Below are 14,097 nucleotides of genomic sequence, written 5' to 3'. Positions count from 1 at the left end.
AGTACAATTTAAAATTATATATCAACACTTAGCACATATTGTTTAATGGTTGTGTCTGAAATTCCATCTGGGCCTTGACTAGATCTCTCTTCCTCACCTGCTGCTGCTGCAGCCCCAGAGGAACAAATGATCAATTTCCTTGCCTCACATAAGTTCTCAAGTATAGCAGTAGGTCTTTCATATTCTCACAAACATTGAAAGTGAGTGTGTTCCAGCATTGCAGGTCTGTATTTGGAGAAGGACATCAACATTTTTTTAAGGGGGGTGGGGGCAGGCAGGGGACTGGGGGCAGTTAAGGCAGAGAACTAGAGCTCAGCTGAGCATGTCTTCTGTTTAAGTCAAAGCCTTGTGGCAAAATAGGAGTCTTATGTGTGTTGTGATTCTTTTACACTAGGAGTTTCATTTTCCCAAGAGAATATATTTCCCCTTGCAAGTGGCAGTTCCTGGCAGTTTTAAGGCTCCTCTTTGCATCAGCCAGGGTTGAAGGGCTTGAATGTAAGAAGTTCAGAGGTAATTGTAAACATATAAAGCATACCTGTATTTATATGGGAAAAAGGTTCTTATAAAACTTAAATTATATGTGTAGAAAAGTAGATGCATTGAAAGATTGCAGGTCATGTGAAAATAGGTTGCATATAGGTGTTCCAGGGATGAGGTATTAATTTCAGCAGTGCTATATTTGCATCATGTAGGCATACATTTATACTTTATTAGGATTTACTTACTGCCTTTTTGAAGAAATATCACCTAAGATAGTGTTATGAAATTATAAAGTTATGCCTTTTCCCTGGAAGTTAAAATTTCATATGACTATAATGTTGATCAAGAAGGTGTTAGGATTAGTTCTTCTGCATCAGCTTCACAGACGTAGCCCAGCATTTAGTGAAAATCTTTTAGCCTGGGTTGCACATGAGAATCAGTTTCTACCAAGGCACGCTCCTAGAGAACGTAGAGCTATTTCAGATGTGTATACTAGTGACTGAGAAAATAGGAATTGCTTTGTTAAAGATGGATTGAGATAGTAGTCACAGCTGGAGAAATACTTAAAATATCACTGCAAAAAGTAAGATTTCTGTCCTAAACATCCACTGGTTTCTGTCTAAGTACAGTGAAACGTGTCTCGATAGTGATATCCATATGACCCTTAATTTTTCACACTTCAGAGTGAATTATTAATCTTTCTTGCTTATCTCATTGTATTGGGTTCCATTTAATTAATGCCAGCAGATTCCAGTTGAATACATCATTTAAGGAAGTGTTCTATGTATGTTAACGTGATTCTTGGAGTTGCCTATGTGGGGCTGAAGTATAAGATCTTCATTATCGCCCAGTGTAGTCATAATCCAGTTAAATAGCTGGTATGTAACTTCTTCTGAAGCCTACAATTTTTTTCTAGTGAGAAAGCGTAATTGAAGTTGTACAAACCCATGTTTCTGGAAATAGGACAGATTTGCTAAACTAGCCGTAGCGACTGTATTTGTATTATGCAGCCAAAGGCAGTGTGGATTAAGTTAAATAGAAGGCAGCAGTCCTTCCTGATTTACATACGTAAATTCTATAAAAATCTTAAGTAATACCTAATACAATCTCAGCAAATAAAATTATGTCTTAGAGATGTTTTCAAAAATTTATGGAGACATGTATAAGAAGGTTCTGTTGGAGCCACTGGGAGAACACTTCAGAGTTTTACATCTTGCTCTGAGAAGGATACAGCCAGATTTCGCTTGAAGCAAAATTTTTGAGCAGATGAAAATAAGTTGCATATCTTTTTTTTTAAAGACAATTACTCTTTGACAGTTCTAAAGCAGGCATATAAGATGGCTCCATCCCATGAAGGTTTCGGAAGACAGTTGTTCACATCTTAAATTTACATCAAGCACGAATTAGTAACCAATAGGGTTACCCCTTATTTGACAAAACTCTATCACTTCTCTTAGCCCTAAAAATAAATTTAGCTGCCATATTCTGTAGTAATTGAAGGCAATTTAAACGCCCTTCAGAACAACCAACATATAAAAGGTTGCAATAATCAAGGAAGGACAATGTAATTGCCTGTACCAAGAGCATCGAATGTTCAGTAGAAAAATAGTACTTATTTCATCTCAATTTTTCAATCTATAAAATACTGTTTGAACTAGTTTGTTTACTTGCTTTCTCATTGATAGTGAGTAAAGTTGTGTTCAGACACCATAGCCTGGGGGAGGAGAGCTATGTACCCCTAGCCAAGGTCCCATGGGACTAAAGCCAGCCAGCCTCGCATGCTAAGCCCATGGGGCTGTAGCTTGGAGCTATGGAGGAGCAAAACAACTCTGAGCTCAAGTAGAGAAGTTTCTTGGACCAATTCCTGGGTGTGAAATCCAGACAGGGGCTTAGCTTTTAGGGCTACAAGCTGTGGCCTGTACCTTGGGAAGATGGGCCTACACAGGAGACCAAGTTCTAAATGGATCATTTATAATCTGGTGATGCAGTCAGACTGGTAAAGAATAAAAAGATCAAATTTTACTAACAGACTATACCATATATACTCATGCTCATATAAACTGAAATTTTTGGGCATCTCTGTTTATATTCGAGTTTGCCCCCTCCCACCAAACTGGCATCCACACCCCAACCCCCACATCAGCTAGTGTTCCTTCTCTCTCAAGCGAGAGTAATGCTTGCACCCCAACCCCCACTGGAACGTCGGGTAGTGGTTCCTTCCAAATTGAGAGTAACGCCCGTACTCTTGTCTGCACACAACCCCCACTGGAAAGTCAGCGCTCCTTCCCTCCCAAGCAAGAGTAATACCCCCCTGTCCCCCGGATCACCATGATTTCCTGGTGGTCTAGCAGCACATTGGGGCAGGAGCTATTCCCAATTTCTTCTGCCCTTTCTTCCTCTACTTTGTTGAACCTTCAAATATTTCAAGATAAATTTGTTTAATTTTAATATGTTGATGTAATTTTGGAAGCTTTCTGTAATATCACTGTCTGTATACAGTCTCTTCCTCTGTAAACCGCTTTGAACTATTTGTGGTATTGCAGTATTAAAAAATAGTTGTTTATTATTATTATTAAATGACCGCCAAGATTTCCAGCAGCAGTCTCGTGAGGCTCGGTGGCCACTTTTAATAGGGGATGGGGCAGTTGTAGCAGGAAGTAAGTTTTTGAACATAAGCAGTGTCTCTGCTGGGTCAGACCAGAGGTCCATCACGCCCAGCAGTCCGCTCATGCGGCGGCCCATCAGGTCCAGAACCTGTATAGTAATCCTCTATCTATACCCTTCTATCCCCTTTTCCTTCAGGAAATTAACTACCGTATTTTCGCGGATATAACGCGCACCGTTGTAAAACGCGCACAGGGGTATAGCGCGCATAAATCACGAAGATATGTAAAAAAACTTTTCTATACCGCGCTCAGGCATATAACGCGCATGCTGCCCGACTCTCCTCTGGCCACCCCGACTCTCCTTTCGCTCTTCCCGACTCTCCTCTGGCCACCCCGACTCTCCTTTCGCCCTCCCCGACTCTCCTCTGGTTGCCCCGACTCACCCTGACTTTCGGTGCACTGCCCCGCCTCTCCGTGCGCTGTCCCGACTCTCGTTCACCTGCCCTGACTTTCCGTGCACTGCCCCGCCTCTCCGTGCGCTGTCCCGACTCTCGTTCACCTGCCCTGACTTTCCGTGCACTGCCCCGCCTCTCCGTGCGCTGTCCCGACTCTCGTTCACCTGCCTTGACTTTCGGTGCACTGCCCCGCCTCTCCGTGCCTGTCCCCCTTGAAGTCCTGTCCCCCCTTGAAGGTCTGCCTGTCCCCCCTTGAAGGTCTGCCTGTCCCCCCTTGAAGTCCTGTCCCCCTTGAAGGTCTGCCTGTCCCCCTTGAAGATCTGCCTGTCCCCCCTTGAAGTCCTGTCCCCATCCTGAAAGCCTGATGCCCCCCCTCGACGTCCGATTCTTCTCCCCCCTCGGCAGGACCACTCGCACCCCCACCCCGAAGGACCGCAGACTCCCCGACAATATTGGGCCAGGAGGGAGCCCAAACCCTCCTGGCCACGGCGACCCCCTAACCCCACCCCGCACTACATTACGGGCAGGAGGGATCCCAGGCCCTCCTGCCCTCGACGCAAACCCCCCTCCCCCCCAGCCGACCCGCGACCCCCCTGGCCGACCCCCACGACCCCCCCCACCCCCCTTCCCCGTACCTTTGGAAGTTGGCCGGACAGACGGGAGCCAAACCCGCCTGTCCGGCAGGCAGCCAACGAAGGGATGAGGCCGGATTGGCCCATCCGTCCTAAAGCTCCGCCTACTGGTGGGGCCTAAGGCGCGTGGGCCAATCAGAATAGGCCCTGGAGCCTTAGGTCCCACCTGGGGGCGCGGCCTGAGGCACATGGGCCAAACCCGAGCATGTGTCTCAGGCCGCGCCCCCAGGTGGGACCTAAGGCTCCAGGGCCTATTCTGATTGGCCCACGCGACTTAGGCCCCACCAGTAGGCGGAGCTTTAGGACGGATGGGCCAATCCGGCCTCATTCCTTCGTTGGCTGCCTGCCGGACAGGCGGGTTTGGCTCCCGTCTGTCCGGCCAACTTCCAAAGGTACGGGGAAGGGGGGTGGGGGGGTCGTGGGGGTCGGCCAGGGGGGTCGCGGGTCGGCTGGGGGGGAGGGGGGTTTGCGTCGAGGGCAGGAGGGCCTGGGATCCCTCCTGCCCGTAATGTAGTGCGGGGTGGGGTTAGGGGGTCGCCGTGGCCAGGAGGGTTTGGGCTCCCTCCTGGCCCGATATTGTTGGGGAGTCGGCGGTCCTTCGGGGTGAGGGTGCGAGTGGTCCTGCCGGGGGGGGGATGGATCGGACGTCGGGGAGTCGGCCGGGCAAGAGGGCTTGGGCTCCCTCTTGCTCCGATTGTGGATGCGGGTGCGGGTGGGAGCGCGTGCGAGCGGTCGTTCGGGGTGGGGGTGCGAGCGGTCCTGCTGGGGGGGTGAATCGGGCGTCGGGCGGGGTGGGAACTGTTTAAAAACTTTTGTATACCGCGCTCAGGCATATAACGCGCGAGGGGTATGCGCGGTACGTAAAAACCACGTATAACGCGCGCGTTATATCCGCGAAAATACGGTAATCCCTTCTTGAACCCCAAAACTGTACAGATGGAACAAAATGACCAGAAAAATAAAATCGCCAGATATAGGTAGGAAAATGCATTTCTTTCTATTTCTCTTATGGTGAGTGTACAGTGTGCAGAGTCTAGCATATTAGGCTTTCATTTGTGTCCAATAGTACTTTTAGTTTGTGGGTTTGTATTTGAAAAGAGTTTTAAAAAATCTGTTTTCTGCATGTGTGACTGGAGATGACAAATGACACTCTCATACCCAAATTTCTAACCTCGGTTTATATTCAAGTTAACCTTTTTTCCTCCTTTTTTTGGGGGGGAAAGGTTACCTCGGTGTATATTCCGAAATATATGGCAGTGTTTCTGAACTTCTTCAAGCCAAGTACCCCCTAAGCCAGATATGGGCAACATGAAATTAAGAGTAGTACAGGGGATGGAGAAAGTTTGAAAGGATGAATTCCCTAACAGTTGTTTTCAATGTGTGCTATGCTGTGGATACTGAAAGTTTTACAGTAGAAATCTATTAGATTAGTTTTGGGTTGGGGAAAGCTTATTTCTGTGGACGCCCTGGCCTAGTTTGGCCCATGTTTTAATTCAGTTTGGTTTCTATTGGTTTTTCCCTTATAGCAAGCTTAATCCCATTCTGTTAAAATTTTTGGAGAGTTAATTTGCCCCCCAAGTGAACAGATATTTCTCAACCTATATAATCCTTTCCAGCATAGGATGTCCAAATTAAAGCATCCCAGTTCGGTTGTACTATAGGTAAGAGACACAAACCTGGATAGGGAGGACGGCTGTTATTTTTGTTACAATCCTTTCCAACCAATAAAAATACCAAGGAAAGTCTGAGGATATATCCCTCCAGCCTTCCTAGGTGGCTAGGGAACATGCTGTCTGAGGATTGGGAGAAGTATATGAAAGGGTAGAAAGCCAAAGTTAATTCGGAAAACTGATGATTCTCAGACTGTTTTTTTTTCAATGCAGTTACCACACTTCTCTTGTATGGACATTTCTGGGGCAGTTTGTGTCCTTGACATGGACACTTGTTTTTTTTAGAGAATCATTACATGATACTCATTTTGCAGGTAATGGATGTTTTGGAATTTGAACAGTGCAATGATTTCCCTAGAAATATTTGCCAGCTGGGTGGAGTCAGGGAATTCTGTGCAGTATTATAAAAGTTTTCTGTTGGGTGGTTATTAAAATCTGCTAGGTGGTATGTCTATTCAAAAAAAACATAAGTATAGCCATACTGGGTCAGACTAGTGGTCCATCTAGTCCATACTGGGTCAGAAGGAATGGAATGTGTACAAGTGGATCGATTTTTTTACAAAGACTAGGGGACACTCGATGAAAAATGGTGAAAATTTGCATAAATGCATAAAGCCATAATTTTTTGGAAGGTCATATTTTCACCTTCACTTGATTGTAAAAGCTCATATTGCAAATCTTGGAAGTACCTCATAGTACATGTCTGCTGGCAAAGTTGTACCCTCAGCTGACTTAACTACCAGCAGCAGTATGGAGCCAACTCAGCCAAACTTTGCCAAAAATTTTCGTTCATGAATTTTTTTGCCTGTAGAAATGGAAGCACGTTCGCAAAAGATTTCAAACTTGGCACAGAAACTTGCCCCAAGGTGTTGTACCAAACTGCAAACTTTCATGATCTTAGGTAGTTTCCTTCTGCCATAGTGCTTAAGCAAAGTTGGCATTTTAGGTCCACGAGGCATAGGAGTGGATTGATTGCTTTTGTTCAATCACCCCTAGCCCCTGATCAAATTGAGATAGATCCAAAAATTTTTGCAGCGTTTCATTTGAGAGCCTAGACGACACCCCTGTAAAATTTGGTTGGATGTCGTTAAGCGTGGGCGGTTTTCAATATTGGTCCACTTGAAATGGAATGACCCTAAAGTCTTATTTGATGTTAATGTAGAAGTAGAAATTTCGTTAATACTAAACAAGAGCATGCTTGAAATAAGTTTGCATTTTAGTTGAATTTCTTTAAGCCTTAACATAAAAGGATGCTATGAGAAGTTCAAAATAGTATCTGTTTTATAAAGGCTACATTTTCTTACTTAAACTTTTTTTGTGTGTGGACTATCAAAGGTGGGTATATATTGGTACACAATTTGTCCAATACCCTTTCACCTTAGTTCTTCACAGATTTTTTTCTTATAAAGAGAAATGATGTGAAGTTTTAGCCAAATTGTATATCCGTATGTACCCACCTTCTGATGATATGAAAAAAATGTTTGTTTAAAATGAGTATTTAGTGTGGTTCTTGTTTTCTATACCACATTTGGAGTTTATTTTATTTAAAGGCAGCATATTTTATGAAATAGGTACCCCCACATGCTCATGATTCTTTGTTTATATTTTTCCAGCTGAGTTATGCTTATGAATTTTGATCCCAGTATGCAGCCTGTTCTTGTCATTTGATCTTTGAGTATTTCAAATATGAGTGTTCGACCAAAACTGAAACTGCTGCTAAAACTAACCATTTTTGGCAGAAACCAAAACTGCAACTGAAACTTATAAGAACATAAGAAATGCCTTCACTGGATCAGACCTTAGGTCCATCTAGACCGGCGACCTGCGCATGCGGAGGCTAAGCTAGGTGTTCCTGATGAATACCTTGTTTACCTGTATCCCTCAATGTGATTTGCAAGAAGGTGTGCATCCAACTTGCCTGGTTTTGGGTGAAACTGAAAGCTAAAGTTTAGTTGTGTGAATGAGAATTGGTGAGGCCCACTGGGGATTGCCAGAGCTTGCAGTTGGCAGCGCTCTGCTAAATCCATAGGAGATTATTGGCTACCAGTCCCAGGAACTGCAGATTCCTTTCTCATAGAGTCTAGCGTCTGCGTGCCACAAGTTTGATTAAAACCTTGCATCTTCATCATACCCAACAGAGCCTGGAAAGTCTTTAGAACCACCCTAAATAGTATCCAAGCCAGAATATACTATATATAATAATAATAATAAATAATGAAAGACCATATTTTAACTCCAAGAAAAACAACCTCTCCACACTGGAAACCTCAGCTAATGAAAACTGAAACAAAAAGCCACAGCACTTTACAATGGCTGGCTTTGTACCACATTTGGAGTGACAACTGAGGTCCTATCTCCACAGAGGCTAATTCCTAAAGAGCTTATCCCAAATTTAGATTTAAATTCCTGCCTAACTCTTATATCAAAAGTATTTATTTGGAACATGCTATTTACAATATACTGTAAACTACTATGCAATATTATAACGGCATTACTTGCAATCGCATTACATAAAAAAGGATGCAAATAGAAGTACCCCATCCCCTCCCAACTACCTTACAATTCCCAGTCGCTCTTCCAAAAATGGCTGCCATGATCTCTAGTGGCAGTCTCACAAGATCCTGAATGGCAGGCACGACTGGGAATCACACCTGCCCTGATTGCACCCCTGGAATGTTGAGGATTATAAGACAGGCCCCTCCCTATAGGTTGGCAAGGGGGATTGGCAACTCCTGTTTAGTGGAAGGAGGGGGAAATATAAAAAGAACAATGTACAAATTTTTGGCTTTCACCGAAAACATTGTTTCAGTTTTGGCTGAAACCAGGCAGAAAAAAAGATTTTGGGCCAGTTTCGGCCCAGTAACTAAAATTCAAATGGCCTTTATTTCAAATGGTCCCTTGTTTTAGCATTTTGTTTAGCATGATTCTCTAATTCATTATTCTTTAACTCTGTTTTAGAATCACAGAGCTGACCCCGAAGAACTCTTCACAAAATTGGAGCGTATCGGAAAAGGCTCATTTGGTGAAGTTTTTAAAGGAATAGATAATCGGACACAACACGTAGTTGCTATAAAAATCATTGACCTTGAAGAAGCGGAGGATGAAATAGAGGACATTCAACAAGAAATAACTGTCTTAAGCCAGTGTGATAGCCCCTATGTAACAAAGTACTATGGATCTTATTTAAAGGTACAGTATTCAACAAAAACCTTTAGGTTAATGCCTTAAATATATTAAAGCAATGCTGTCGGGCCATCTAAGATGTTCTCTCTTTAGCTAAACACAAGTGATCGTGCTTAATATTGAGTTTTAGAAAAATAGTCAAATGCTTGTTTCTAAACTTCAATGTATGCTTGAAATTTCATTTACATTTTTCTACACAACTCCTGAATATTGTGTGATTTTCATTATTTCTATTTGTCTTAACTTTAGAAATATCACAAACTATATATAGATATACATCTTTACTTGGTATAGGGTAAAATGCATATGTACTGTACAAACAATAGCCCTTTATATAGACACGCTTGGTTGATTTTTTTTTAAATTTAATCTAACATCTGGGACCTTGATATTTATTTCTAAGAAAATTTGGAAATTTTCCAAGGTATATTATGATGGAAACCTGAAAGAGGTAAGTTCTATAAACTGTATATTCCAGCATACTCTGGCAAACAGGATAAGCAAGTCTTCACGTCACCTTATGGGTGACCTCACTGAGTGAGCCCACATGAGAAGCTTCTCCAATTGTAGAATACAGATGAAGTTTTTGAGATGCGGAACTACATATGTGCAGTTCTGCCTGCCACTTTAGTGCAAGATCAGTCTCCTTCCGTGGAGCACATCACTATAGCTTGTTTCAAGGCAATACTTTCGTTTTGAAATTGCAGTTTATTTAGTGTTTTTGTGTCCTATCACTTGTTTGGTACTTTTTCTCCTGTACATTAGATTTTTCAGCTGTTTGGGAGGGTCTTTTTTTTTTTCTTCATATTTCCAGGTGTGGGCCTTGAGGACCCCTGACTACTGGTTAGGATACTTAATTTTACAATTTAGTCATTTGATTTTGTAGCAGCTATTTTTCCAGATTACATCCCAGGTAAAAAGCCCCAAGTCATTTTATGAAATTCATTAACAAGTTTCACGTAAATGTTGCATGGAGCATCGCTATGATACCTCTGATTGTAAATTATGTTCACATGTTCAAGAGAGGTGGTCTTGGTTGAGAGAAACAGTGCAAATGTCTGTTTAGTGCTGAAAAGTCCAGAGCTGTATTGGATAATGGGGATACATTTAGGGTGCAGTGTTCACCTTTAGTATTGAGCCTAATGACCTCACTTTTGCCCTTGGACAATCAGCTGAGAATAATCAAGCATGGAGCTATGACTCTAAAGCAGAGCTGCCCAATTCCAGTCCTCGAGATCTACTGGCAAGTCAGGTTTTCAGGATAGCCACAATGAACATGTATGAGAGATTTGTATACCAAGAAGGCAGTGCAGGCAAATCTGTCTCATGCATATTCATTGTGGATATCCTGAAAACCTGGCCTGCCAGTAGATCTCGAGGACCGGAATTGGGCAGCCCTGCTCTAAAGCCTTCAACCAGCACTTAAAAGTGCTCACTGGGTGTGGTTAGTCTCAGACCCCACTGGTCCTTTGCTAGTAGGAGTACGGGTCTCTATTCGCTTCCTGGGGGTGCCATGCAACTTTGTTTCCTACCTGTTCAGGGAAATAGAGATTTTTTAAAAAAGAGACAGCAAGCAAAAAATTATTATAGCTTGCAATTCCTTTGCTTTCAGGCAGATATGCTTGGACATCAAGCTGCCAGGTGCTATAAATTGATATCTGAACTCGTGCATAAGAAACCCAAAAATGCTCTTGGAGACATTTGGAGTGTTGAGATTAAACAGTACATTTCTGTATCTCGATGGCCACGGATTTGGTCTTGGAGATTGAGATGTACAGCGTCTGCATCTATGAAACAAACTTGGTTCTTTTTGTTACATCGTTCTTTTTGGACCCTGGTTAGATTGAATAAGTTAGATAATTCAAGGTCTAATAGATGCTGGCACTGTCATCTGGACATGAGAACATCGGATCACTTACTGTTTTATTGCCCTATGATTCAAATTTTTTGGAAGTTGATTTGGAGACATATAAATAATATTTTAGAAGTTGTGATCCCTTTGACCTATGAAGTTGTGATTTGTGGCACACTGTTATATGTAAAAGATCTCCTAGATAAATATAAAAGAAAACTTTTTTTAAATTATGACGGGAACAGAGCGATACAATTAATCAAAAGAAATTGGAAAAATTGGCATCGACTTAATTTCACATTTTGGTGGGCAAACTTATGCTTAATATGTAAATTTGAGAAAATGAATGCTGATCTGACAGGGAAAATAAAAAATTTCAAATTAATATGGGGCCCATTGACGTCTTTTGTAGAATTATTATAGTTTAAATTTATTTTACGTATTACTTTACATATCCAAGGGAAGGGAGGGGGGAGGGAACAAAAGGGTTTAAATGAAATAATATCTTTCTTAAAATTTGGGAGGAGGTGAAGGTTCTGTTTACTGTTTTTATGATTTCAAAATGATTGTTATATAGGCAGGATTTATTTGTTATATGATACTTATTATACTTCTAAGAACTAATGGATAATTTGATTGATAATAAGGGGGAGGGAGGGAGGGATATTACTTTGTTAATATCATGTAAGATTATTAAGTGTTGTTTATTGTGCAAACTGTTTTCTTTACTGTTTTCACTTATTGGAAGTGTTAAAATGAATAAAGAATTATTAAAACAAGAGACAGCAAGCCTGTTTTAAGACTTTGGGGGGGAAAAAGAGTAGTATCAAAAGTAGTGCTAAGCCACCTTGATAGTCCAGGGAGCACCAAGCCATGGTTAGGTGGGCAGGAGCATGCCAGCCAGGGCAGACCTACCACATGGTCAGGCAGTTCCTGTTTCCCAATTTACAATGGGATGTTTTCTTGGTTAGATATGGTGCAGGGAGATGTGGAGGAGACTTAATTTGAGGGCTGCCAGTCTTGACTGAGCAGCCCTCAGGACTTCCATCCTGCGGACCTTGGCAGGAATGACATTTTGTCCTTGGTGGCTCCTTCTCCATTGGTTTTTCTGCATGAGAAGGTGCAGCGGTTCCTGAAGAGAGGGTCTTTGCAAGGGGCTACCTTCAATCAACCCACATCAGAATTGGGGAGGGAGGGCTTAGCCTCTGGAATGGCTCATGAGTGCAATTATCCTTGTGAAGGAGGCCTGCACATGTGACTTCTCCACTCCTGGGCCATCAGAGAGCTCCCCTTCCTCAGAGAGCAGGAATGGAAGATCCTGTTGGGCAAAGTGACTGTGGGCCAGATCAAGCCCTTGGGGGCATTGGGTAGATTTTTCCTCTTCAAGAGGATTTAGCAGCAGACACAAGTTTGGATGCAGAATCTCCTGTGGTGGGGGAGGAATTGCAGTTCCCTTTCAGTCAGCTCTTTAGGAAGGAGAAATTTCCCATCTGATTGATTGCTATTGGGAAGAGACTGTGGTCATCTTCTGCCTCTGCCCTGGAGCTGGATAAAAGGGATCCACTTGGACGACATAGCAGCAGCTCCCCCCAGGCCTTTCCCCTCCACAAAGTACTTATGTGTATAATGTTGGAGGAGATGGAAACTCCGAAGGAGCCTTTAGGGAGCTGAAGACCCTTGAGAGGCTAAATCCCCTATTGGTGGAAAAGATTGATCCCCCAAGATGACTACCTTTGTCAAGGCTTTAACCAAGATGATCACATCGTCATAGAGATTCTGACAGTCTCACCCTTTGAGCCATTACAGAGAGCCTTATATTTCTGTTCTCTGTTGTGTCCACATAGGACTTCAGAATTACAGGCTTTATCTTGCAGGAACCTATTCCTGTCCTTTTCAGATAAATTTCTCTCTACATGCACCATCTCGGGTTTTCTGCCAAAGGTGATTTCTCCATTCCATGTTAACAAGGAAATTGATCTTACGAGGAATAAACACATAACCCCAAAAGCTGCACAGGCCACTTGCAGGAGACTAATGAGACTGGCAGCTTCAAAGGCTACTATAGTGCGCTGAATCAAAGTGGCTATTGAGGTGATGGACTCGTACATTTTATTTTATTTACTTATTTAAAATATTCCTATCCCACCTGAAACCAAGTGGCTCACATGAAACGCACAATACTCGTGGCACATTTTCATAAAACAAAACACTGGAGACCATACTCTAGAACTGAAGATCACAGCAGCACTACAGAACTACCCATAGAGATCATAAATATGCTGTACCTAAGGGAATGCCTTAACAAACAGGTACATTTTTAAAATTTTCTTAAACTGATGAAGTGGTGAGCTATCGTGAACATATCCTGGTAGATCATTCCACAGACGAGGGCCAGAGAACGAAAAGGAACAAACTTGTTCCAAAGGGCCTCAGGGCCTACTCTACCCATGTGCAGGCAGCCTTCTGGGCAGAGGCCCATGCAGTTTCACCAGAAGATATTTGCAAGGTGGCAACTTGGTCATATCTTCACTAAGCATTACAGAATTGATGCCACCTGGTCTTTGGCAGGGCAATGATTCTGGGGATCTTGACTTCCCCCCTTGAAGTGAGATTCTGCTTAGGTGCATCACACTTGTACAGATTGTGATTTAGTCACCAAGGAAGATTTATTTATGCCTGTTAATTTTCTTTTATCCAGCAACATCGGCCTATGTTCCCACCCAAGAAGAGTGTAGCCTCTGGACTTCTGGGCTCTCTGCAGTGCATAGTGCATATAGAGTTCATAAATTACTTGCTTTGATGCTGCGGTGTTGTAGGGGATTTTGTAGTGGTTCAAAGGATCTTGTTTTGATTTGGCATACTGAAAAATACTAGCAGATCACCAGGCTTGGTGATGTCGCTGGGAATTTCACCTGTCTAACCTGTACGTGGGTTGTATTCCTTTCCTACCAACAAATGGCAGTGATGTGGATGGATCAAGAAAAGGGAATTACTGTAACAGGTATGACTAAATTTCTTTTTTTTTCTACTAGCAAGATCACAAGCAATTTTTTTTTTTTTTATCACCTCCGCTAAATTTGTATATTCCTCATCCTTAGAACTCCCTTCACCCTTAACGTTGTTGTATGATTTGCAATTCTCAAGGACCTCTCTTTATCCCACAAAGCAAGTTGTTCATTTTCAAGACTGCCACTTTAGGGTGCAGTTTTATCGGCTCCT

At 42.7% G+C, this 14,097-nt stretch overlaps 1 protein-coding gene across 2 annotated transcripts in view; it reads left to right on the top strand.

Moving 5' to 3' along the window:
• STK26 (serine/threonine kinase 26) overlaps positions 1–14,097 on the top strand; it is a 106,951-nt gene that overhangs the window by 40,995 nt on the left and 51,859 nt on the right. For both annotated transcript variants that reach the window (XM_033946043.1, XM_033946042.1), the window contains one exon: positions 8,802–9,032. In XM_033946043.1, the coding sequence (XP_033801934.1) occupies positions 8,802–9,032 (231 nt within the window). The remainder of the gene's footprint in view (positions 1–8,801; positions 9,033–14,097) is intronic.

This window comes from Geotrypetes seraphini, chromosome 5, assembly GCF_902459505.1.
Source record: "Geotrypetes seraphini chromosome 5, aGeoSer1.1, whole genome shotgun sequence".
Taxonomy (NCBI): domain Eukaryota; kingdom Metazoa; phylum Chordata; class Amphibia; order Gymnophiona; family Dermophiidae; genus Geotrypetes; species Geotrypetes seraphini.
This window is presented reverse-complemented; position numbering and strand designations above follow the sequence as displayed.